At 42.4% G+C, this 20,929-nt stretch overlaps 1 protein-coding gene across 2 annotated transcripts in view; it reads right to left on the bottom strand.

Moving 5' to 3' along the window:
- vgll4b (vestigial-like family member 4b) overlaps positions 1-20,929 on the bottom strand; it is a 37,411-nt gene that overhangs the window by 10,812 nt on the left and 5,670 nt on the right. The window contains exons 1-2 of one of the 2 annotated variants that reach the window (XM_018686877.2): positions 11,788-12,217; positions 5,516-5,750 (exon numbers count right to left, since the gene is read on the bottom strand). In XM_018686877.2, coding sequence (XP_018542393.1) covers positions 5,516-5,750; positions 11,788-11,869 — 317 coding nt within the window. In that variant the 5' untranslated portion in view covers positions 11,870-12,217. Of the gene's footprint in view, positions 1-5,515; positions 5,751-11,787; positions 12,218-20,929 lie in introns of those variants that run through there. The other variant, XM_018686878.1, reaches the window with a different exon arrangement.

Genomic DNA, 20,929 nt, shown 5'->3' with positions numbered 1-20,929 from the left:
CTTGACACAATGAAATAGGGAGTCGATATCTATTTGATTCTATTTTACTAGAGCTCTGGGTTATGTGCAGCCTGGCATTAGTGGTAGCCACTGTGGTGGGCGCACACTGAACGATCCCTTAATTTAAAACCCGGAGAGTCCAGCCCTCAATACATAAATGATATAGTCATATATCTTGAACAATATTACACTACTTGGATCTGTCATTAAGTACAGCTTTTTAAGTAACCATTCACATGACACCCTGTCTTCAAGTTAACCTCAAGTTAAAGATCATGACTGTGATCATGTGTTTGAATGACTTTAAAAAAAAACAGCTGTAGCTCTGTATTCTTGTAAAATATAAAAATTTGTGATATGTTGTTGCTGGTGTAACAAGCAGCTTTGTATGTGCTAACTTGCCTAATTTGCCACAATGGAGAACAAATTTAAAAAATATAAATATATGAAGTGAGAACTTTAAAAATGCAGTTATGTGTTCATAAGTGTGCCAGGTTTAGCTCTGTAGGAGACGGCCAATTTGGTGAGTTAGCTATATTTTACTTTGAGGCAAAGATACCGGAGCTATAAAAGCTCCACGCTTTTTCTCACAATTGTGCTCCAGAGTCTTCAGAGAAAACCTCACTACAAATCTTTGGTTGGGCAGAGGTTCATATCCTACTCCTTTAAGAAATAAATAAAGAAAGAGCAAGAGGAGAGAGGGGGGGAGAGAGGGAGAGAGAGAGAGAGAGAGAGAGAGATACACACAGGAAACATCTGGGAAGAATCAGGGCGTAGAGAGGAGAGGACGACAAAAAAGAAAAAACACAGAGGAGGAGGATGAAGGCTCAACCACAGGTTACAACCAGGCCCAAGCTCTGCGAGGTCTGCACAAACCCACAAAATGGATATATACACACAGGGAAAATGAGCCACAGGACTTACCCAGAATATGTATAGACAGTATACAAACATCTCAACAAAGTTTACCCACTGCAGTAATGGGACTGAGGAGAAGATAGTGATAATACTTACATCCTTAGAATAGAATAGCCCAGAGAAACCCAGAGGAAATACACCTGAACAGGTAACACTTACGTACTGCTGTTAGAAATCAAGTGATCTTTCTTGACATATAACATTCACTATAAAATGTTACATAAAATGAATGAAAAGGTTATGTTAAATCTTAGATCTGAGCAGCTAAAGTAAGACAGACTTTCCACACCATTTCCAAGCAGATCTTGGCACAGCCGTTTTAAATCTTCCAGATTTTCACTCATGCAGAAATACTGATAGAAATCGAGCACATATTTGCCAGTTAACTGACTGCAGAGAAAAAGAACTGAAGAAAATCCTTTGTTATCAAAGCTGGGACAGATCGGATATGGGAACAACCACAACAACAAGGCAAAGAAAACATGTGAACACACACAGAAAAAAAGCAACAACCACATGCTATCCCTCCTTCCCTCACATGTTCACACACTACATAAATAGTCTCATGTAAAACAAGAGGGTAACAATGACTTCACCAGCCTTGGCCACGCTCACACACGCGCACACACACACACAGACTCTTCCTCTCTCTTATTTTCTCCCCATTTGGCCTCTGGAGAAACTTCCATGAGAACAACTTACTGATGAAGTTCCCAGTAAAAAGCAGCTGCACTTTCTGTATGCTACAGTACTTAGTGCACCAAACTAACTTGAGTTTTATCTCTGTATCTACACCATTACCTTTCAGAGCAGCATGGCAAGTGAAAGATTACACACTGCTACAAGCACGTAGCTTCATTTCAGACTTCTGAATCATTGTACATGTGTCTGACTTTTTCAACAGTTCAAATAATGATGTGAAAAGAAAAGACTAAGGGCAAGAAGAACATGAAAAAGGAAGCAGTGACTACACCATTCATACTCAGTAATTATGTGCTAATAGTAATTTAAAGAACAAAACAAAAAACACACAATATGGTTGTAACAAAAGACAATAAATTCTTAATTCTTGTATGTTCTGAAGAAATCGGAGTCACATGTAACCTGGCTGCTGCAAATACACTTTCCCTGCAGTTATATTCCCCAATTAAAAGCCTATACAAAACCTTTCTCTGTGACTGGCTCTTATTTTTAAAGAGGAATGAAACAGCTGAGCAAGAGGACTTTTATGCTCGTGGGTCTACAACTGCAGAGTGGCGGGCAGGCGAGCAGGCAGCAGCAAGCTTCCAGCCCGCAGGCTCCAGTAGACAGGATAAGGCTTCTTTGTTCAAGACTCCTCCTACTCCTCAGAGAAAATGAGAACGTAGCCCCTGCTGCTTGTCAAGGAGCCCACTCACCACACACACACACACACACACACACACAGATGGGCAGGCACACACGCATGTACAGACAGCACACACGACGACACATGTGCATACCTGCACAAACACATGCCGACTCAGACACACACATCACATCCACAAATCAGCCTGCCACTCCAACTGCCAGTATCTCCAATTAGACCTTTATGTGAAGAATTTACCATGCCATAAACTTCTCTGTGCTGCCTTACTGACAGAGTTTAAACTGACTTCACAGCAGAAAAAAAATCCTAATAACAATTAGACTTGTGAGAAAAATATACTCACAACCACATTTTTAAATGCACAGGCTGATGAGAAAAGCACAGGCCGTCCATTTATCTTGCCTGTTAATAGTGTCTCATATATGTTAAAAAAAGCTTGAGTTTGGTCAGAGTTTTCTTTCTCTCACCCCGGCTGTTCCTCCCTCTGACTTCATCTAGTTTTGATTGGACAACAAAGGAAACCTGAGCTTCCACCTACATGGCCCCGCCCCAAGTCTAAGGTGTCAGGTGTCTGTCTGTCAATGCTCGCTGCAAATATGACTGAACTTACAGACAAAAGGAAGCCAACGATGAGCAGCTCGACACAAACACGCATTATTTAGCAACTGATACAGTCAACAGGCAGGGGAAGCTGCCATTCAAGCAAGAACAGAGAAAAAGTTTGTCTTTTTTTGTTTTGTTTTGTTTTGTTTTTTAAGAAAAAAGGAGAGTGAACACAAAAGGAACAGTCAACACTGAGCAGAGCAATCAGTGCAGACAAAAACAAGCTACACAGACAGAAGCAGCCAGCAAAATCCAACAGCTAGAACGGTGTCAGATAACCATCTCTGGACATCTAAACTGTGTGTGTGTGTGTGTGTGTGTGTGTGTGTGTGTGTGTGTGTGTGTGTGGTGGGGGGTGGTGCAGGGGTTCTTTCTCTGGTTTGCTGTCTCGCTTTTTCCCCAAAGAACTAAGTCCATCATTTTCAAATTAGGCCTAATCACTGCTACTACAATTGACAGATGAGTTAAATGAAGCAGAAAGGCTCATGCATGTTAAATAAAGACGAGTCGACTGTGAAGTGGCCCACAGTTTTCTATAGAGGGCGTTTTTTTTTTGTTTTTTTTTTACTTTAATCTCGCTATTTTTAGCTTAACTTTTTCTGTAACAACAACCGATCATTCTCCACTTTAGTGTAATCACTGTTCTTTGGACAGACACGACAGTTCAAACGAGGAGGAAAACTTTACAGAGGCCGACTCTGACTGCAGGTTTCAACAAGTCCCTCAGCAGTTACCTTTGCCAGGGAAAGAATGCCCTCAGAGAAACCTCAAATTAAATGACTAAAAATAAGACACTTTTTAGGATGGCCCTGAGGCATATAGGTTTCCAGGATGAAAAAAAAAATCAAGATGAAGCTTTGTGAACTAGAAAGCCCTAAATCTGGCGTCAAGTTCCAGCAAGTCAACTAGCAATTGACTTTTCTTGGGCAGAGATTAACTTACAGTACCGAGAGTCAAATGACTTCAAGGTCATAATTAGAATGAAGATTAAATAAAGGGATTATGGCTTATCACGGGTTACTTTTAGGGAATAATCATGCTACAATAAGCAGTTTAAAAAAGCCTTAACCATCACAGACTCTTTTGTTGCATGCAGTTTTATTTTTACAGAACCTAACAACTGCAACGCCAACTGAAAGCTGATATGACAATGAGTCCCATTGTACTTTGGCACACCAACTTAGAAAATAAAATCCAACTTGTGATACACGAGTAGGAGCGTTGGCTTATCAATGTATGCAGAAGTTAACCGCATGGTGCATGAGAAATCTCTTAGAGAGAGTGAAAAACAACCAAGACAACAGAATAATACACCGTGTGGGAAGATGGATTTACTGCCTGGTTCGGCTGCAGCAACTGAGTATAATGTTAATTCTCCCACCACCGACACCGACCATGACAGAAAACAACATGACTCGGCACAAATGTCACAACGCGTGAGCTAATCCTTTGTTATGTGAGCCCAGAGGGTCACAAGATGAAGGAACAAAGACCCTTCCCCTTGTGCCACTAGAACAACTTGATTTAGCAGTCAGTGATTTCTGTCACATATGCAGTTTCTGTGGTTACATCGGTTGTGTGGAAATTCACCAATGTATGATCTATATGCTTCAGTGTGTTCCTCAAATAGAGCTTCATTTCATTTCATTGAAAGTGGTTTTGTTTTCAAGTGTGCAAATGGTCATGTGCCAGTGCACCCAGATGAGTGTGTGCTACATGTATATCCACACATGCATCTGTGTGTCTGCACATGCTCAGGTACATACATACACTGCCAGTAAGTGTGCTCTACTCTTAATCCAGGGCTTGCAGTGTATCCAGTGTACCATCTACTGTGTTTCCTTGTGTCACTTCACAGCCGTGTGGGTCACCAACAATAAAAACAACACCAGCCATTAACTCTGGAGATTATCTGCGTCTTCAGCAACAGGCCGTACTGCCGAGAGCTAGCATGGATGAAAAACTGCGCAGCTATACCCAACACCTCCTTGACTGTCTCTGCAATAAATAGCAATGGCTGGAGTCCCATGACTGACTCAGTCAAACCGAGAGAGAGAGAGTGCGAGCGAAAGAGCTCTGACACCACTGCCCCCGGCCCCAGCAGTTCTTCACCACCAATCAGCGCTCCAGAATCTCTGGAATCTCTGGAAGTGGGAATGTGGGAACGTTGGAGATGTGAGTAATCTTTCTGTTGTGCAGTCCCTGTTTCCAAGCTTCCAGAGATCTGCGGCTATAAGGAGAACACTGTGGAGCCAGCTAAACCTGGCGTAGCACCCTGGAGTCCAAACTGGGACTTCTGAGAAAGCCTGCCTGTGCACAGCTTCACCGAGCGAGGAGCCCGCAAAACACATGGCCAACAGAAACTCTACATACACAAGTAAAAAACAGTGAGTTTTCTGTGTGTGTATATGAAGCTTCTAGGAAGTTAGGTGGCTTCTTCACAGCCTACAGTGTGTATTTTTGTGTGAAAGAGAAAGACAGGCAGACAGGAAAGAGAACGGTGCAGTAATAGGAAATTGGAGATCCATATTTTTTACAAGCACCACAGGAAATGAGTATCTAGGAAATAGCTCTATTTCGAGGTCTCCATAATAGATTTTATTAAAATGTGTGCGGGGCCCTGTGAGTGTGTGTGTATGTACTCACAGCTGTGCAGCAAACAGTCGGCTCATCTTTGCCACGTGCTCATTGTCGTCCATGTCGCTGTCCCCCTGGTCCCCGTTCAGCTTCCTCTTGGTGGGGCTGATGGGAGGAGGACCTGTCCTGTGGCTGGAGATGGAGGAGGAAGATGAGGAGGACGACGACGAAGAGGAGGATGAGGAGGAGGACGAGGATAGGGACAAGGACTGGAGTCTGGGGTCCCCCCTCAAAGCTGCTTCACCTGTGAAGGGAGGACGGCAAGGGAAAAAGACCAAGGAGAGATTTTAGTAAACCAGTACATTACAAAAAAGAACTGGGATATTACATGATATTCATTAAGAGTTAAAACAACAGTTGATGATAGTTTTGGTCATTTCAAACATGATGACTGAGACTGAAGTGACAGCTGTGAAGTTGCCGTCAACTCATGTGCATAGCCATAAATGTTAATTATAGTAATTAGTCAAAATGATGGTATTTTCAAGAAGAAGGCAGCAGTTTTATTGCCACTTTAAACAGGCCGACCACAAAAACTACTTCATGTTTTACTGTACAGGCTGTGTTTCAGCTCAAACTTTGGATTTTGTTGACATACAGTTTGCTGAGAGAGGCACAAACCCCTGGCATGAGCAGGAGTGTCTGGTTATGAATATTTTGGAAGAAATAGTTGTGGATGGGTTCTGCATACGTATGTGTGTGTGTGGTGTGTGTGTGTGTGTGTGGTATGAACTATTTCTCTCTCTGTGTCTGACTCTGCTTTCCCTCCAGTCCCTGGTACAGAAGGCCTACTGAGTCGTCAGTGAGTGGGAGTAAGAGCAGAAGAGAATCAGGAAAACTACCACTGGCTCTGTCTCAGCACGGGGACTTTCCACTGCTTCGGCCTCGTGTATCTGTCTGACTTTTCCCAAACAAAACATAAAGCCTAGACTGAAACTCCCATCACAACTCACAGCTCTCTCCATAACTACTCCCATGCTAAAAAAACAAGTCAATAACACTAGACACCAATCCCCTGCAATACAACACCAACTATTAAACCCATGTTATTTAAGTGTTGATTATATTATGGAGAATTATTTATTTATGCTGCATTAGTGTTGCAGAAATCAGTGCTGAGAATCATCAAACAGTAGTGGTTTAAATGTGCTTATTCTGCTATGCCTCCAATGTACAAAGTCAGTTTGGGATTTAAATAGGCCGTGTTTATTTTGAATAGTTAAAGAATATCTACTACAACAGTGCACTGTTTGTTCACTGCAGTTTCTGAGCTGTCCTGAACAAAAGAGGAAGTTGCCTGTAAATTACAGTGGGCCTTTAGGAGGAAGAGACACGGCTACTTTTGGATGCATGAGCTCATATAATCTGGGTACAAACCGGTTTAAACCAATCTGAAAACATTTATATCATTAAGTCATTCAGAAGGCACTAGCCTGCATGCGCACACACTGAAAAGGCTTTGTAATGTGACAAAATGTGCGCTCCATTCAACCAACGATCCCCATATATGTTTAGTTTTAGCATGGCCTCCGAAACACAGCAGCAGCTCCTCCCATCTCTCCCTCTCTCTCTGGCATGTTCCTGCTCGCCCAATGTGTACCATGGCAACAAGGGTGACATCATTGTTTTTGGCAGGACAGAGGGGTGGCAATAAAAGAAGGGAGACTGTGACTCCACACTGTCCAATCAGGGTCCAGGGCACACAACAGCTTATCAGAGGTAGAGGAGTGAAGCGCTCAACGAGGGGTGAATCTGTGAGCGATGCCCCTGCAAACAAATAAGACATTTGACCGTATGAAGTCAAACACTGTTGACGGTCGACCAGCTATCTAAAACCGACCCAGCCCTGCAATAAATCCTGTACTCAGGAAGGCTGCGATCTTCAGTTCACATGCTGACAGAGGTTTAGAGACTTTTAATTGTAAAATGTGTGAGTTAGTGTTTCTGAAATAGTCAAATGTACCAGAATATAATATTTGCACTGCTGCAGGCAAAATAATGTGCAGAGACAGGCAAGAGGACAGAATGACAATGCTTGAAAGGACCAAAACATTTTGAGCAATTTTGAGCAAATTACCCTCAAATCAAGAGACTGGAACAAGGAGAGGAGGTAAGTACTCACACAATCACTGATGAGACTGATGCTGGAGAAAATCTGCTGCAGTTTGTATCGTATATATGAGAAATTATGGCTTTAAGTACAGCAATTTATAGGCATACAGCACCTATTCTCCATATTTATTCAGTACACGAAGAACCCTGCCATATTATGAGTTTTTTTTTTCTTTTTTCTCTCTTGTTAACCAGCAGACAATCAGTGCAAGCAGGGCTGTATCACAGAGGTGAAACTCCACTCTCTCCTTTCCCCCTCTCTGCTCTCTCAGTTCATTAGGTCCACATGATCAAAGCCTATTTGTCTTGACAGAACTTCAAACAGCTTGGAGTCAGGATGAGATTGGATTACAAATGGAGGTGGACTTATCTATCTCTCCATTTCCCTTTCTTATTCTACCCTTCCCCCACTTTAGATACTTAAAAAAGATGAGCCATAGCATGTCGTCTTCTCTCTCTGCAAAGCTGCAAAATGATTATTTTTGGCTGAGTTTCTCGGTAAGCCGAACTTGGCCCTCTGGGTTGCCTTTATTTTTTTAAGTCCACTGAGGTTTAAGGCTTGAAATACTCAAAAGGACAAAACAAAAAAAGCTCCTCCTGCAAAGTTCTGCGTAACGTGATGCGATATCTCCGGATGTTAGATTGGTTTGATCTCTGACAGAGAGAGGAAAGGAGAGCAGACAGAAGGAGAGAGGCTGACAGAAGTGCGTGGCTTGGAGGAGCTTTTCAATCTTGTTTATTTTGTCCCGCTCAGCAGCAAAAAAAAAAGGACAGTCAGCATTCCCCTGCACCCGTCACTGCCAGGCCTACAACTGATAGTGGCTTCACATAGAGGAAAAAGGGAGAGTGGGAGAAAGAGGGACAGATTAACATATGGACAAACAGAGAAAGAGATGGACAGACTGCTAAAACACTGCAGGGCGGTCAAACAGTACATATCCTCCAACAGACTCTGAAAGCAAATCAACTGCCAAAAACAATCATTTCCTCAAGTATAATCACTGTAATAATGTGGTTGGGGGAAAAAGTGATTTGAAATTAAATGGGAGCAATCAGTTGGTGTGGTACTGCAGGAAATTGGAGCCTAAAGTTAGCATTTGTTTACAAAGCTGCACATGCAGGCAGTTTGGTGTTGTTGGGCAAATCAATAAACTTTCTTCATCGATTATTGTAAGAATGTTCATGTAATAATTTGATCCTGTGTGTGTTATACTGATCCCCAAAGATTAGATTCACTTTTATTTGCTCTACAGTTCAGCATGACGACGTGGTTCGACTCCAGCCCTACACTGCTGCTGTGCTACCTGCCATCATAGCCATCAGTTGCCAGCATGTCAAGGCCAACAACAATACATGACTTCACTACTGCTGGTGCGTGTCACGCATGAATAAGGTTGGGTAATATTTATCACTTAGCATGGATTCCCAGAACTGTTTTCCATTTAAAACCAATTTTGAATATTATGCAATCAGTAATTCATCCACCGAGGAGTGCAACACAACGAGGCAATGCTAGGTGTGAGTCTTCTAAACCCTGAACTGAGATGAGTGAAGGGGATTGGACAGATGGGGTAATAGGGGCTGGGCAGATAAGGAAGAACAGATACTGTAAATAAACATCACGTATCTCTTTTATCAGCAGCACTTTCTCAGTCAACTTAAAGGTCACAATCAGTGCTACTATAATGTGACTCAGACACCTAGAATTACTAACAACCTTTCAATGTACTGCAGCATATAAACACCAAAGTCTGATTCTATTTGTTTTGCACAGAGAACTGGAAGGATCCATTAATTCTTGACTGAAATCTGATGTACATAAGAAGGTGGGTGGTTTGAAAAAAGGCCACATTAACACACCCAACACTTGTCCTGATAACAGTGTGTGTGCACATGTATGAGATAAATGTTTAAGTGTCATGTCTGCACTTTCTAATTAACATTGACGACGACACAAGTCAGTGTATCAGCATAAATGACCGTGAATGTGTGCGTTTGTCAGGGAATGTATTTGATACAATAACAAGCCAGCACAGCCACAATATCACAAAGCTCCTCCAGCCCCTTCTTGGCTCAACATGTTCAAACACGAGGGGCTTTTCTTTCGCTCTTTTTACCGATTGGCCCTCTTCCCTGTTATTCTTTGTTTTCTTATCGCGAGGCACATGGAGTCAGATTTTAGCTCAGTCAGCTAAAAACAACACAAAAAGAAAAACAAATAGATGGGCTAACCCTGCAGAGATAAGCTCCCAGAGATAGAAATAAAGCATTGTGTCTAAATTAATGGAGTCAAAGAGACACCCAGAGGATATACAAGTATTAAAATTATTAAAAATACCACAAAAAAGCAACCCCCCACTTCTTTCTTCACTCCTGTAATTTTCTTCACTGAGATGGGCAGGACGAAACCTGAGAAAGATGCAGCTTTGCAGAGACACCCACCCTCCCCTCCCCCCTTCTGATTGGCTTCAATCCCAGTCCAGTGGCAGTCTTATCTGCTACACCATCACCACACACAAGAGTGAGCAGCAAGAAAACTGTCACTAAAGTCTAATAAGGAAAAGACATGTGCACCCAAAATCCTGAGCAAACTCTGGAAGCAGAATCCCTACGAGCAGGATTCTTACCTGCAGTAACACACAACACTTTCCCCCACAGAACACATCAGAAACAGACTAAAATAAAACCCTGAAAGAGGCTTTAATCACATGCTCAGCCACTGGAAAAAAGCATGGTGTGCTTCTGCTGCTGGAGGTGTCCGTAGAAGTCAGGAAATCATCTCTGAATTCATCGTATTGCAGCTACGTCTCTTTTGCCTCTACCTGCTCCTAATAAATGGTACCTGGCCATCTGCCAATGCAAATCTGCAAAATGGTTTTCAGTCACAAGTTCATTATATGTTGAGGGTAGAGAGGAGCTGCTAACAGTGGGTGAGGGTGGGTTAATGCACAGCAGAGAGAGACAGAAAAGAGAGGAGAGCCTGTTGATCAGTCAGTCGTGAAAATGCTTTCCCTCTGTCTTGCTGCAGCTTCTGTATTTTGAATTCCCATATTTAAAAAAAAAAAAAAAAAAAAAAAAAGACACAATCAGCCTCCGTTCATGTACAAATCTGAAAATCTCAACTGGACTCCAGCTGCAGTTTTACATGTAAAGAAATGTTTTGTCACAGTGATTGAGTTGCGTGCTGCAGCGGGAGCCAGGGAAAGGACAGAGGAAGGAAATTTGCATTTAGTTCCCCCACCACCATCACCCAGAAAGAACTGGATGATATTACAACGCCTGACATGTGAGGACTAAGAGCAGAGGAGAGGAGGGGAGAGTTACACTACTCCAAAGTAAAGGCACTTTGCAAAGATATGGAAAGCTCCTGCTCTGGTGCGTTCATGACATAATGTGAAATCCTACGCTGCTCATGCTAGAAATAACTCAAGTCTGCAGAGGGAAGAGAAGAGAAATCCCAGCTCTTATCAAAAGCACACAGATTTTCAAAGACAACTTCTTGCTTGTTCTACTGGATTACAATCAGTGTGTCAACCCTGAGAGACTTTATCAGAATATGATTCACCTAAAGACAGACATTTAACCACAAACATCACAGTGAGGAATGAAAGGCTTGATATGAATAACAGAGAGCAGAGAATCAGAATAACTGAGCAACTAGTAACAGAGTGAGTCAGCCACAGGAGTGAGAGCCATGAAATTCACTCATGGCTCACAGACTGTTTATTTCAGCCTTTGATCCCCAAACCATTAGCCAAGTTTTCCTCTCGGGAAGCAGTCAACAACACAGAAAGTGATAACGGAGGCTAATGAACACACTTCCAGTCTGTAAGAAGTGCAAATAGTTAGAAATGGAAATTTGAAGCTAACGTTGCTAACGGTTAGAACGTTAACGACGCTCGATGGAAAAATAACGTGCGCTGGCGTAACGTTTAAACCGCTGTAAAGTTATTAAAACTAGCTTAAGTCGAGGAGAAATTCAGCTAACTAACATGTTGTTATTAAAACCGACTACTTTTTCTCCGTTAGGCTTGTGGAAAGTAAAAGCTTAGCAGCGTATTTTGAGTGAAAACTTGGATCGACTGCGTCGCTAACGTTAACGGCCGCTTCCAAGTTTTTAAAAACAACCGTAATAACGGCCGCAAACAGCCACCAACATTTCACTTTACCTTCGTAGCAGAGGATGCCGATGTTGTTGTTCATTTTGTCCAGGTACTGGTAGTTCAACAGGTCCATTTTTGTTAGTAGCATTTATCGAGTTTTTACAAAAAATAAAAAAGACCAGCTTTTTTTTTCTTCTCCGCACAGGCGACGGTCAAAAAGCTAAAGGCCCAGCCTCCAACTTTAGTTTTCTAGAAACCCCCTTAATAAAATAAAACCCAGCGGAGAGTATCGGAAACCGGATTCCCCCAGTTATTCTAGTGAGTTTAGGACACTTTTTTTGAAATACGGGCTATGCGTATCGCGGTGGATGAAGAGCAAAATAAAAAAAAGAAAAAGAGTAGCGTCAGTTCTCCTCACAGCCAGCTGTAAGTCGACTGCACTGACACGCAGGCTATGCTTGGTATGACTCCTATGCTGCACCAGTGGTTTCCTCTGCTGCTGAGAGGGGCGCACTGGGCATGCTCGCTAAATCCCTGGAGCGCCTCAAATATCAGGGATGTTTTACGCGCAAGATCAGCCTCTCCAAACACATCCAGAGAGAAGGGAGGGGGCAGAGGGGCAAAGAGCTGCAGGAATACCGTGTTAAAATGTTTAGGTAGGATATAAGAGAGTTTTAAAAAAAAGTATCACAAGTCCTGGTATATTAAACATGTTGAGGTACAGACGCACATTATGTCCCTCTAGGAACTGAAGAGATTGAAGGTGCCATAAAAAATACGTTAAGGTTGCTATAACCTTATCACAGAGTCCCCACAGATATATTACAGCCTAGAGATAGCACAGAGGCTGTAAAGTTAGATAAGTCAGTTTGGGAATAATGCAGCGATTGTTTATAGACATGAGAGATGAGGAAAAGAAAAAAAGGAGAAAAGGAGCAGGAACTATTTTTTAAAAAGGGACTCAGGAGGGTGCTTCTTGTTTCTGCTTATGAACCTTTTCTTTTTATTGACTTAACAATTAATTTAGAAAAAAAACAATCACCTGTTTAAGATTTTAGATTCTTCTTTATTCCTTCATTAAGAGAAAATGCTTGTAAATTGCTTTTAGTGGTTGTACAAATGGAAGGAAAAACAAGCTTCAGTGTGTTGATTTTAATGGATATAAAAAGTTATCCAAAGCACTGTGAGGTCTCCTCAGTCTCAGAGTGGGTCTCTTCTGCCCCCTGGTGCCTGAGAGGGGACAGACCCAGGATTTGTCCTCAGTAAAAAGGGATGAAAAAGGGGGAAACAAACACAGTCATTATAGATGAATAGAATGTGAACATGACTGTTTACAAGGTTTGTGTGGAAAGAGGAGAGAGCGACTTCCTCAGGGGCATCTGACTGAGAATATAATGAGCAGGGTGTGGCTGTGCTTTGGAGTGTGAGTTTACACACAAACACAAGTCTGCCATGTGCATGTTTTCCTGTGACACGTAAAACCCGCAAACACACAACAGACCTGGAAATTAGCAACATCACAAAAGGTTCAGACAAATACCTGCGGGCTGTTAATGCAAACTCAACAGGTACAATTGACCCAGTTATGAAGCCAGAATGAAATGTACTGTATTTTCAATGCCACAGAAAAAAAGTAAAAACAAGAGAAAGCCTCATTCCAGTCTTGTGCTCAACTCTTTGGAAACCTAAAGGAAGAGATAAAGTGTTCAGGCAGGTGGATTTACTTCCCTCTCCCGGGCTCCACGCAGGTTTAACATTTATCAGCAGACTGCCTGGGCCCCTTATTCAACCTCCGAAGTCACGGCTGCTTCGCTGACCCAAACAGGCCTCTCGTAACTTGTAGCACTGCTCAAAACTGGATTAACAGACTAATTATACAGAGGACTTTACCCGATCGAGAACACACACAAGCCACAACTCCCAAAACAAACACAGAACACATGCATCCACGTAAATAAACTCATACACCCACTCTACCCTGCTGCACAAACACACACCATTCTGGACACCCCCCACCCCACCCGTTGTACACACACATACACACAAAGGCCTCCCCCATCTCCCCCTCCTCCCTCCCTCCTCTGATGGCTCTGAACTAAGGAACACGGTTCTTGTCTCATTGGACGACCATTGTTTCCAGTTTCACGTACAACAAGCTGAGACAGAGGGTCCATTCAGAGCGACTGCCGCTGCTACTACAGCTGCTGCTTCAGGTTACAACACAGGCTCAAAACGACATAAATGTGCATCTACAAAGTAAGACGCCTGAGACTGAACTTTGCTGAGTATTGTGACAACCTATAAAAAGTTGTTTCAGGAAAGTAAAAATGTAACCGACAGCTTTTTAAAGCCCTGGATTGTTCAGTGTCGCAGCGTTTCAAACCGCGGAGCTGCAAATTACACAGATCAACTGGTTCAGGTGGCAAGAACAATCCATATACACACACAGTGTTTCCAGCCAAACTGAAATCTTGACACATTTTCAGGCTGATGGAGAGTCAGTCATTTCACTGGAAGATGAAAAACACACCAGTGCCCCCTCACAGCCTTCAGACCTACATGTCAACAGATGATGGATACGCTGGAGTTTCTCAGACTTAAAAAAAACAAAAAAACAAACTGCCAATCATCACAACCAGAGGTGGAGAGCAGAAAGAAGAAGCAACTTTGAAACAAAAGACAGACACAAGGCTAAATGAGCAGCGGAAAACTTATCCATACCAACACAAATGACACTACACAAATATTCAGCATCGATCTGTCAGACACAGAGTCCTTGATGATACTTAGAGGCAGAATACTGAAGGCCCTACAGCGGGATAAAGACTTAATGGCCCACTATAACCTTCATGGACTATTAAAGCCGTTAAAAAATAAGTAAAATGTAACACTGAGTGCTTCAGTTCCTCAGTTGCCTAAAATGAACTCCTCTTCATTTTTGTCCAGATTTTGTGTCTTTCATGGAGTAAATTAGCTCAGTAATGGATGGATGATTGCAACCTTTCAGTCTCAAAACTCCATTAAACTCTATATAGCTATGATCATGCAATTTTAACATTGATCATCATCGCTATTATCATTTGCTCTACGAATTGCCTCATGACCAGTTTAAGATTTGGTTTTGGGAATGTTTGTATCGATCTAACTTACGTTTCTCTTGTATCTATCACGACAACCTGACTTAGAATTTACTTATAAAGGCAAACAGGCTCTCTAACACAGTGTCTTTGTTGTGGCCTGGCAGGCTGGTAGATTGAATAAGTAATACTAAGGAGATTAATGGTTACACAACAAATTGGTAAAATTCCACCTCTTCCTGCCATAGGGACAAGTTCTTACACATAACTTTGCCTCCTGTGGTAATAACCTTTTCTCCCTGCCGTTTCCCCCTCAGCTTGTTTCCCTCAGTGTGACTCAGAGGTGTCGGAGTAAAGTGCTCGCCGCGAGGCCCCGGTGACTGACAGTGATGTCAGCGATAGGAAAAAGGGCAGGTTGCAGGAGGTATCTATATGATGAAATGCAAACTAAACCTTAGTCATAAAGATGATCCCCAAGTACACCTACCCATCCTTCATTCAGTGGAACCCATCATTCCTGCCTCCCTCTCATCACTCCCCCCTCCCTCCTCCTCCTCACTTCCTGCCTTGTCTATTTATTTGTCTAATCTATCAGGACAAGGCGCTACCACAGACCTACTTAATCTCCTGCGGTGTCCCGTGTCTCTTTCTGAACAGGTCTGGGCTTCTCCAGGGAGTGGGAGTGTCTGGATAACAACACCGCACAGGCCAGGTGGTGATTCATCCTAATGCTTTATTAACACGCTCCAGTGTTGTCACACAAACACTGGCAGAATAAAAAGACCGCAGGATGATGGTAGAGGGTAAAAAAAAACAACAAAAAAAGTTGACTTGCTTTTGCCTCTCTCACGTTTCCTGCTTTCTAACTTGAGTTCAGTCTTTCTGTTTATTTAAAGGAAAATTTTTAACTTTAACTTGAGTATAAACATGATCTTAGTGCATCAGGGTGGCAGAGCAGCTCTCACACTGGCAGAGATCAAAGGTCAAGCCCTCGATTACTTTATGGCGCCCTCTGTTGAAATGCCATCACATCATGACTGGCTTTGTTTACATGGTGACATAATGGACTGAAAACGTTCATCCCCTCTGAAATTTGTTGTCTCAGCTCTCGGTATCAGGGCGGTTACTTAACTGTGACTTTTCCACAAACCTTGAGGCTGTAAAAGGTTTGATTACACGGGTAATGTCTACAAACACCTGACAGACCTGTATGTCCACCTGTGACACCAAAGGTTGGTGTTCTACAGTTTTTAACCATCTACAAATTTTTACAAATCCTGTGTGGATCAATTTAAACAGCCCTGCTTCTCAGCAGCCGCGGGGAGACAAAGAGGAGTTCAGCTTTTCTGTGAAGACGCTCACGTCATCTTTTCTGAGCATTCAGGGTCAAAATTACAGAGCTGCAACATGACACTATTACAGCAGGTTTCTGGGAGTGTTTGGATGACAATATCCTCCACACTCGCTCTCCGAGGAGGAAATATCAGGTTGCTACACTAAAACAATGACAACAACAGGTGATTGTGTGGAAGCAAAGCCAGGCTGTCATTTCCCAGCTTTGTGTTCTCTCACATCTCACAGACTGTGGGCATGTTCAATTTCAACCATTACTGATTTTGTGTGTTGATTAAAATTAAAATACTCCAGAGAAATCTTTCTTTTTTTTAATGGAGAATATGCAGATGGAATGATGGCAGACGAAAGACACTTTGATAACCTGAGGATAATTTATATAGGATGATTTATATTGTGAAATACTTTTTTCTTTCTTTTTTTTTTAGCAGTGACTGGTGTGATATCCATCAGGATAGTTCCTGAACTCTAATATCACAGAGCAGTGCTGCTTAATAGGAACCAGATCACCTGTGTACTGTTATAATTATAATCTGCAGCTGTGGCCTGTGTGAAGAGTTCTCTCACAGCCAAGACATCTAAGTCATGTGTGACCTGCTCTCCCTTCTCCTCCCATCTGTCCTGCTTCTCCTCTGCCATTTGAGCAAACTGTCTCACTCCTCAGTCAGACTGACCTGCTCTCTATTTGCTCTTTTTCCTCTCCTGTTTGAGTTTTCTCGTCTCGTGCCATCTGCACTTCTCGTGCTGTTGATTTAACAAAGCTGCTCTCTCATGATGCAGTAACAGTGCCCTCCCGGCAGCCTTTGTTAAATATCCATCCTGAGCCTCCTCTTTCCTCCAAATCTTTTTCCACCCTCTGTCTCCAACCGTAAGTGCTCCCCTCCACTCCTCGCCTCCGCCCTTCCCTGCCAAATTGTGTTTACGACATAAACAAAATAAACATAAGGCAGACACAGCGGCTGCACTCTCACATTCTGCCCATGCGAGGCTGGATATCCACTGACTGAAGCTCAGCTCAGATCTGATTGTGAGATGCAAATCTCTGAGCAGCAGCAGCAGGTTGAGACTTCGACGTCTCATGTAGTGACAGGAAAGGTGCACACGTTACAACATTCACTATTTCAAACTAAAACACATGAATATATTATCCAGCTTTGACATTGAGGTTGGTCAGTGTCTGTTTTGTTGCTAATTAAAGGAAGATCAAGCCTTTCAAATACATCACATCATACAGATCTTATTTCAGGTAATGGAAAATGATCGCTGCTTCCATTGACCAGTGGGACCTATGACAACATTCTTGCCGTGGTAACAATTAGCTGGGAGCAAATTGACCCCAGGGGCTTATCGTTTATTGGCCAAGACTGCGCCTGCATGGAACAGCAGGCTCTGTGCCACTACCACTCATGTTCTGCATCTGTGCCTGGATCCCAGCCTCAGCATGCTCAGATGTCATCAACACAACCTTATCACTGAACGCCGAGGCTACAAATACATTACATGCTTTTCTGAGAGGAGTGTGTTCACAGAGTGTCAGGTATTGCTATGTACCACCCTTCCTATCTACTTCAATCTTCAGCAAATGAGAGAGAAGTCTCTGCGGCTATTTTTTTCCTTTGCGAGAGGCAGTGCAATCCTTTTTCATTTCATTCTGAGTAACTATGGCGAGTGCTATCAAAAAGAGAGGAATGTAAAGTATGTGTGGTCAGCACAGCTCTGAGAAAGTTCCCTCACTGAGACAGCAGAGCTGGTACGAGACCAGCGAGCGTGGCATTTACTGAGAGCGAAATGTTGAATGCTTAAACATTTTCAGTGTGGATGCCAATATGAAAAAAAGCTGCTTTAACCAGAGCCCAAAAATTCAAGCAACCACTGTTTTTGATTCACTATTTGACTCAGGCCCTTGGTCAGGAAGTTTTGATGCACGTGACTGGGGTTGACACTCTCCACCTACGAAAGGTAACACCTAGAAAAAGTTTTCATCAAGGTGGATGATCTGTGATAAAAACCTTATTCTGAATGACCTATGATGTGTGAGGAATCTACTGAGGAATCTTGTCGGTGGCAGGTGAAAAGACGAAAAGATGATGTCAAATTTGGGAGAAAGAAAATCACTTCATGTTTATGTCTAAACATAAATGGAATAACAAATAGCTGGTGAAAGTATCATCACTTAAACCACATCTTTTCAAACTTAGCTACACACAACTATTTTAGAAATGAAGCAATTGTCTGGTAAGAAAAAAAAAAGACAAAAACATGTTGACTTGTTTAGAAAGAAAAACACTGAACAATGCTCAGTGATTACTATTATATAAAAGTACATGTGGAAGAAAAACAAGAAAAGAATCGCACATTCTTTAGTGCAAAACAGAAAATCTGCGTGCAGAGAAAAACAAGGCACGATTGTATTTAACCCTGTGACCCTTTGACACTTGACCTTTGACCCTGTGACCATGGTGGCCCTTTGCCCCTCTAGTCTTAATGGCCGCCCGCTGAACCACGACACTAACAAAGCAGTGACGATGATCTAGGTGCTTGTGTGTGTGCGTGTGTGTGCAGTCAACAGACAAGAGAGTAAATCTGCAGATGGAGGTGCATGTAGGAGGACAGAACGATGGAGTGGGAGGAGGGTAAGACGCCAGGGGGAGGTGATGGGGAAGCTGTCACATGTCCCAACCAACACTTCATGAATTTCTTTAGAACTGATTCTAAAGCTCTCCCTCAACATTGGTGTTGACCTGGGACTAGCAAGCTGCACATATAATCACCAGGCTGTGATAATAAACCATGTTTAACTTTTGTACTTCAACCTTGTACCTTAATTATATGGGGAAATTCCCATTCTTGTGTTTCATCCAGGTTTTTTAATTACATACAGACATTAGCTTCATCATAACCCCTGATACACGTTTTCATTTGAGCCATTCTGACCATTAAAGACCAACGAGCAGACATTCAGAACAGCACTTCTACTCCTGTTCTCAGGCCTTGGTCAAGAGCAGCAGCAAGATCCCTACAGTCATACCTCACATACTGTAGAGACAGAGATAAAATGGGTGTGAGAGAGAAGCATTAAGTCAACGTTAAAGTGGGACGTGTGTCTGTACATCATCTGTACATCACTTTGACCTAGTCATCCATAAGATCTTTGCAGCTCTGATAAAAACTTTGCTGATAACCAAGACTTATTTTCTGCAGACTCTCTCTCACACACACACACACACACACACTGATAGGAGGTGATAATTCAGAGAAGCGCTGACACATGACATCATGGTGCCCCATTTATCAATGAAAAGGCAGCAGACACTGACTGAAAAACTGAAACAGGCAATAAAACACTGGTAGTGTTTGAGACAATAGTCGTTCATGCATACACCTCAGTTTTTTGATTTTTAGTGCACACAGACACAAACTTGAGCGCACACATAAAAGCTACACAACACAGCCTCAGTCTCATTAGATAACAGAACATTCCTCAGTCTTTTATGGCTGTTGTGTTTCCTGCAGACTTCTATCATAAACTTTTAGCCATAAATTTAGGTCAGCCAATCACTAACAGACACTTTTGACAGATTAATGTATGTCGGATCATTTAATCACAAGGCAGACTTTAGTCTGTGCAGCGGTGGCAAATGCATGTCGTTTAATGATGCGTCCAGGTACAGAATAAAATGACTGAGCCTCAGTATGGGCTGTGGTTCAGTTTATTATGAAAAAAGGAGACATATAACTGGGGTTTCAGAGACTAGGACTGACAGTTATAAAGTACAGAAGAGTCAATTTTACTGTGTTTACGACACTGACAAGACCTTTGCCAGCAGTTCTCACACTCGAGTGATATTACATCAGAATGGGTCACTTAGCTTTAAGCATTTGTTTAATATTTATAGTTACCACTGTTAATACAGTGAGATAGTAAAAGTACTACATGTGCTACATCTTGTTAAAGGAATGGTTCAACATTTTAGGAAACAAGTGTCTTTGCTTTGTTGCTGAGAGTCAGATGAGAAGATAAATGCCACTTTCATAGCTGGAGGATACAGTCGACGCTGTACAGCGGGAAGACAGTTAGCTTAGTTCAGCTTAGCTTAGCATAAAGACTGAAAACAGAGGAATGAAGTTTTATCTGTCTTGCAAAAGGAGATCATCATTTTGTGAAATACAAAAAAAATGCAAGGTCCAGGTCATGTGTTAAAGTTTAAGCTTCACTTTCAAACATGTTAACAAGTCACACAGGTGGGATGAGTTACAGAGATGCTGCTGACCATCTGTGTGTTTACACCATTAGGTCTCCTGGTTTAACACCTGTGTCATGTTACACGGCCTGTACTGAAAGAAATCTGTCAGAAACCTGGAGAGGCTGGAGGGCAAACCCACTCCTTGCTGAAGAAGCTCCACACACACCCAAAAACCCAACCCCATCCCACCCAGAGGCATTAATTCTCGGTCATATTACCTCCCACCTCAAACACTGTTTGCCTCCGGTAAGGTTTAGACAAAGTGCCGTGATGAAAGTTCTCCGATTTCACTTTCAGTGTTGATCTGAGTTTACACCATCACACACTGACAAGCTCAGACTCGTCTTGACTGCTCACTTACTGAAAGGACTAACACACCACCCTTTAAAAGTTTCAAATGTACAAAGTCTGATTAACCCAGATTAAGTTCTTACAAAGGCTGCTTTAAGAGTGGACACCCAAAACCAGGACTACAACAGGATGAGGTTACCTCTGCAAGTCTTACCCACTTCACTGTTGACCTTGCAGTGCATG

The sequence above is a fragment of the Lates calcarifer genome, linkage group LG12, assembly GCF_001640805.2.
Source record: "Lates calcarifer isolate ASB-BC8 linkage group LG12, TLL_Latcal_v3, whole genome shotgun sequence".
NCBI lineage: Eukaryota > Metazoa > Chordata > Actinopteri > Centropomidae > Lates > Lates calcarifer.
The sequence above is the reverse complement of the archived record's forward strand: the minus strand, read 5'-3'. Positions and strand labels throughout refer to the sequence as shown.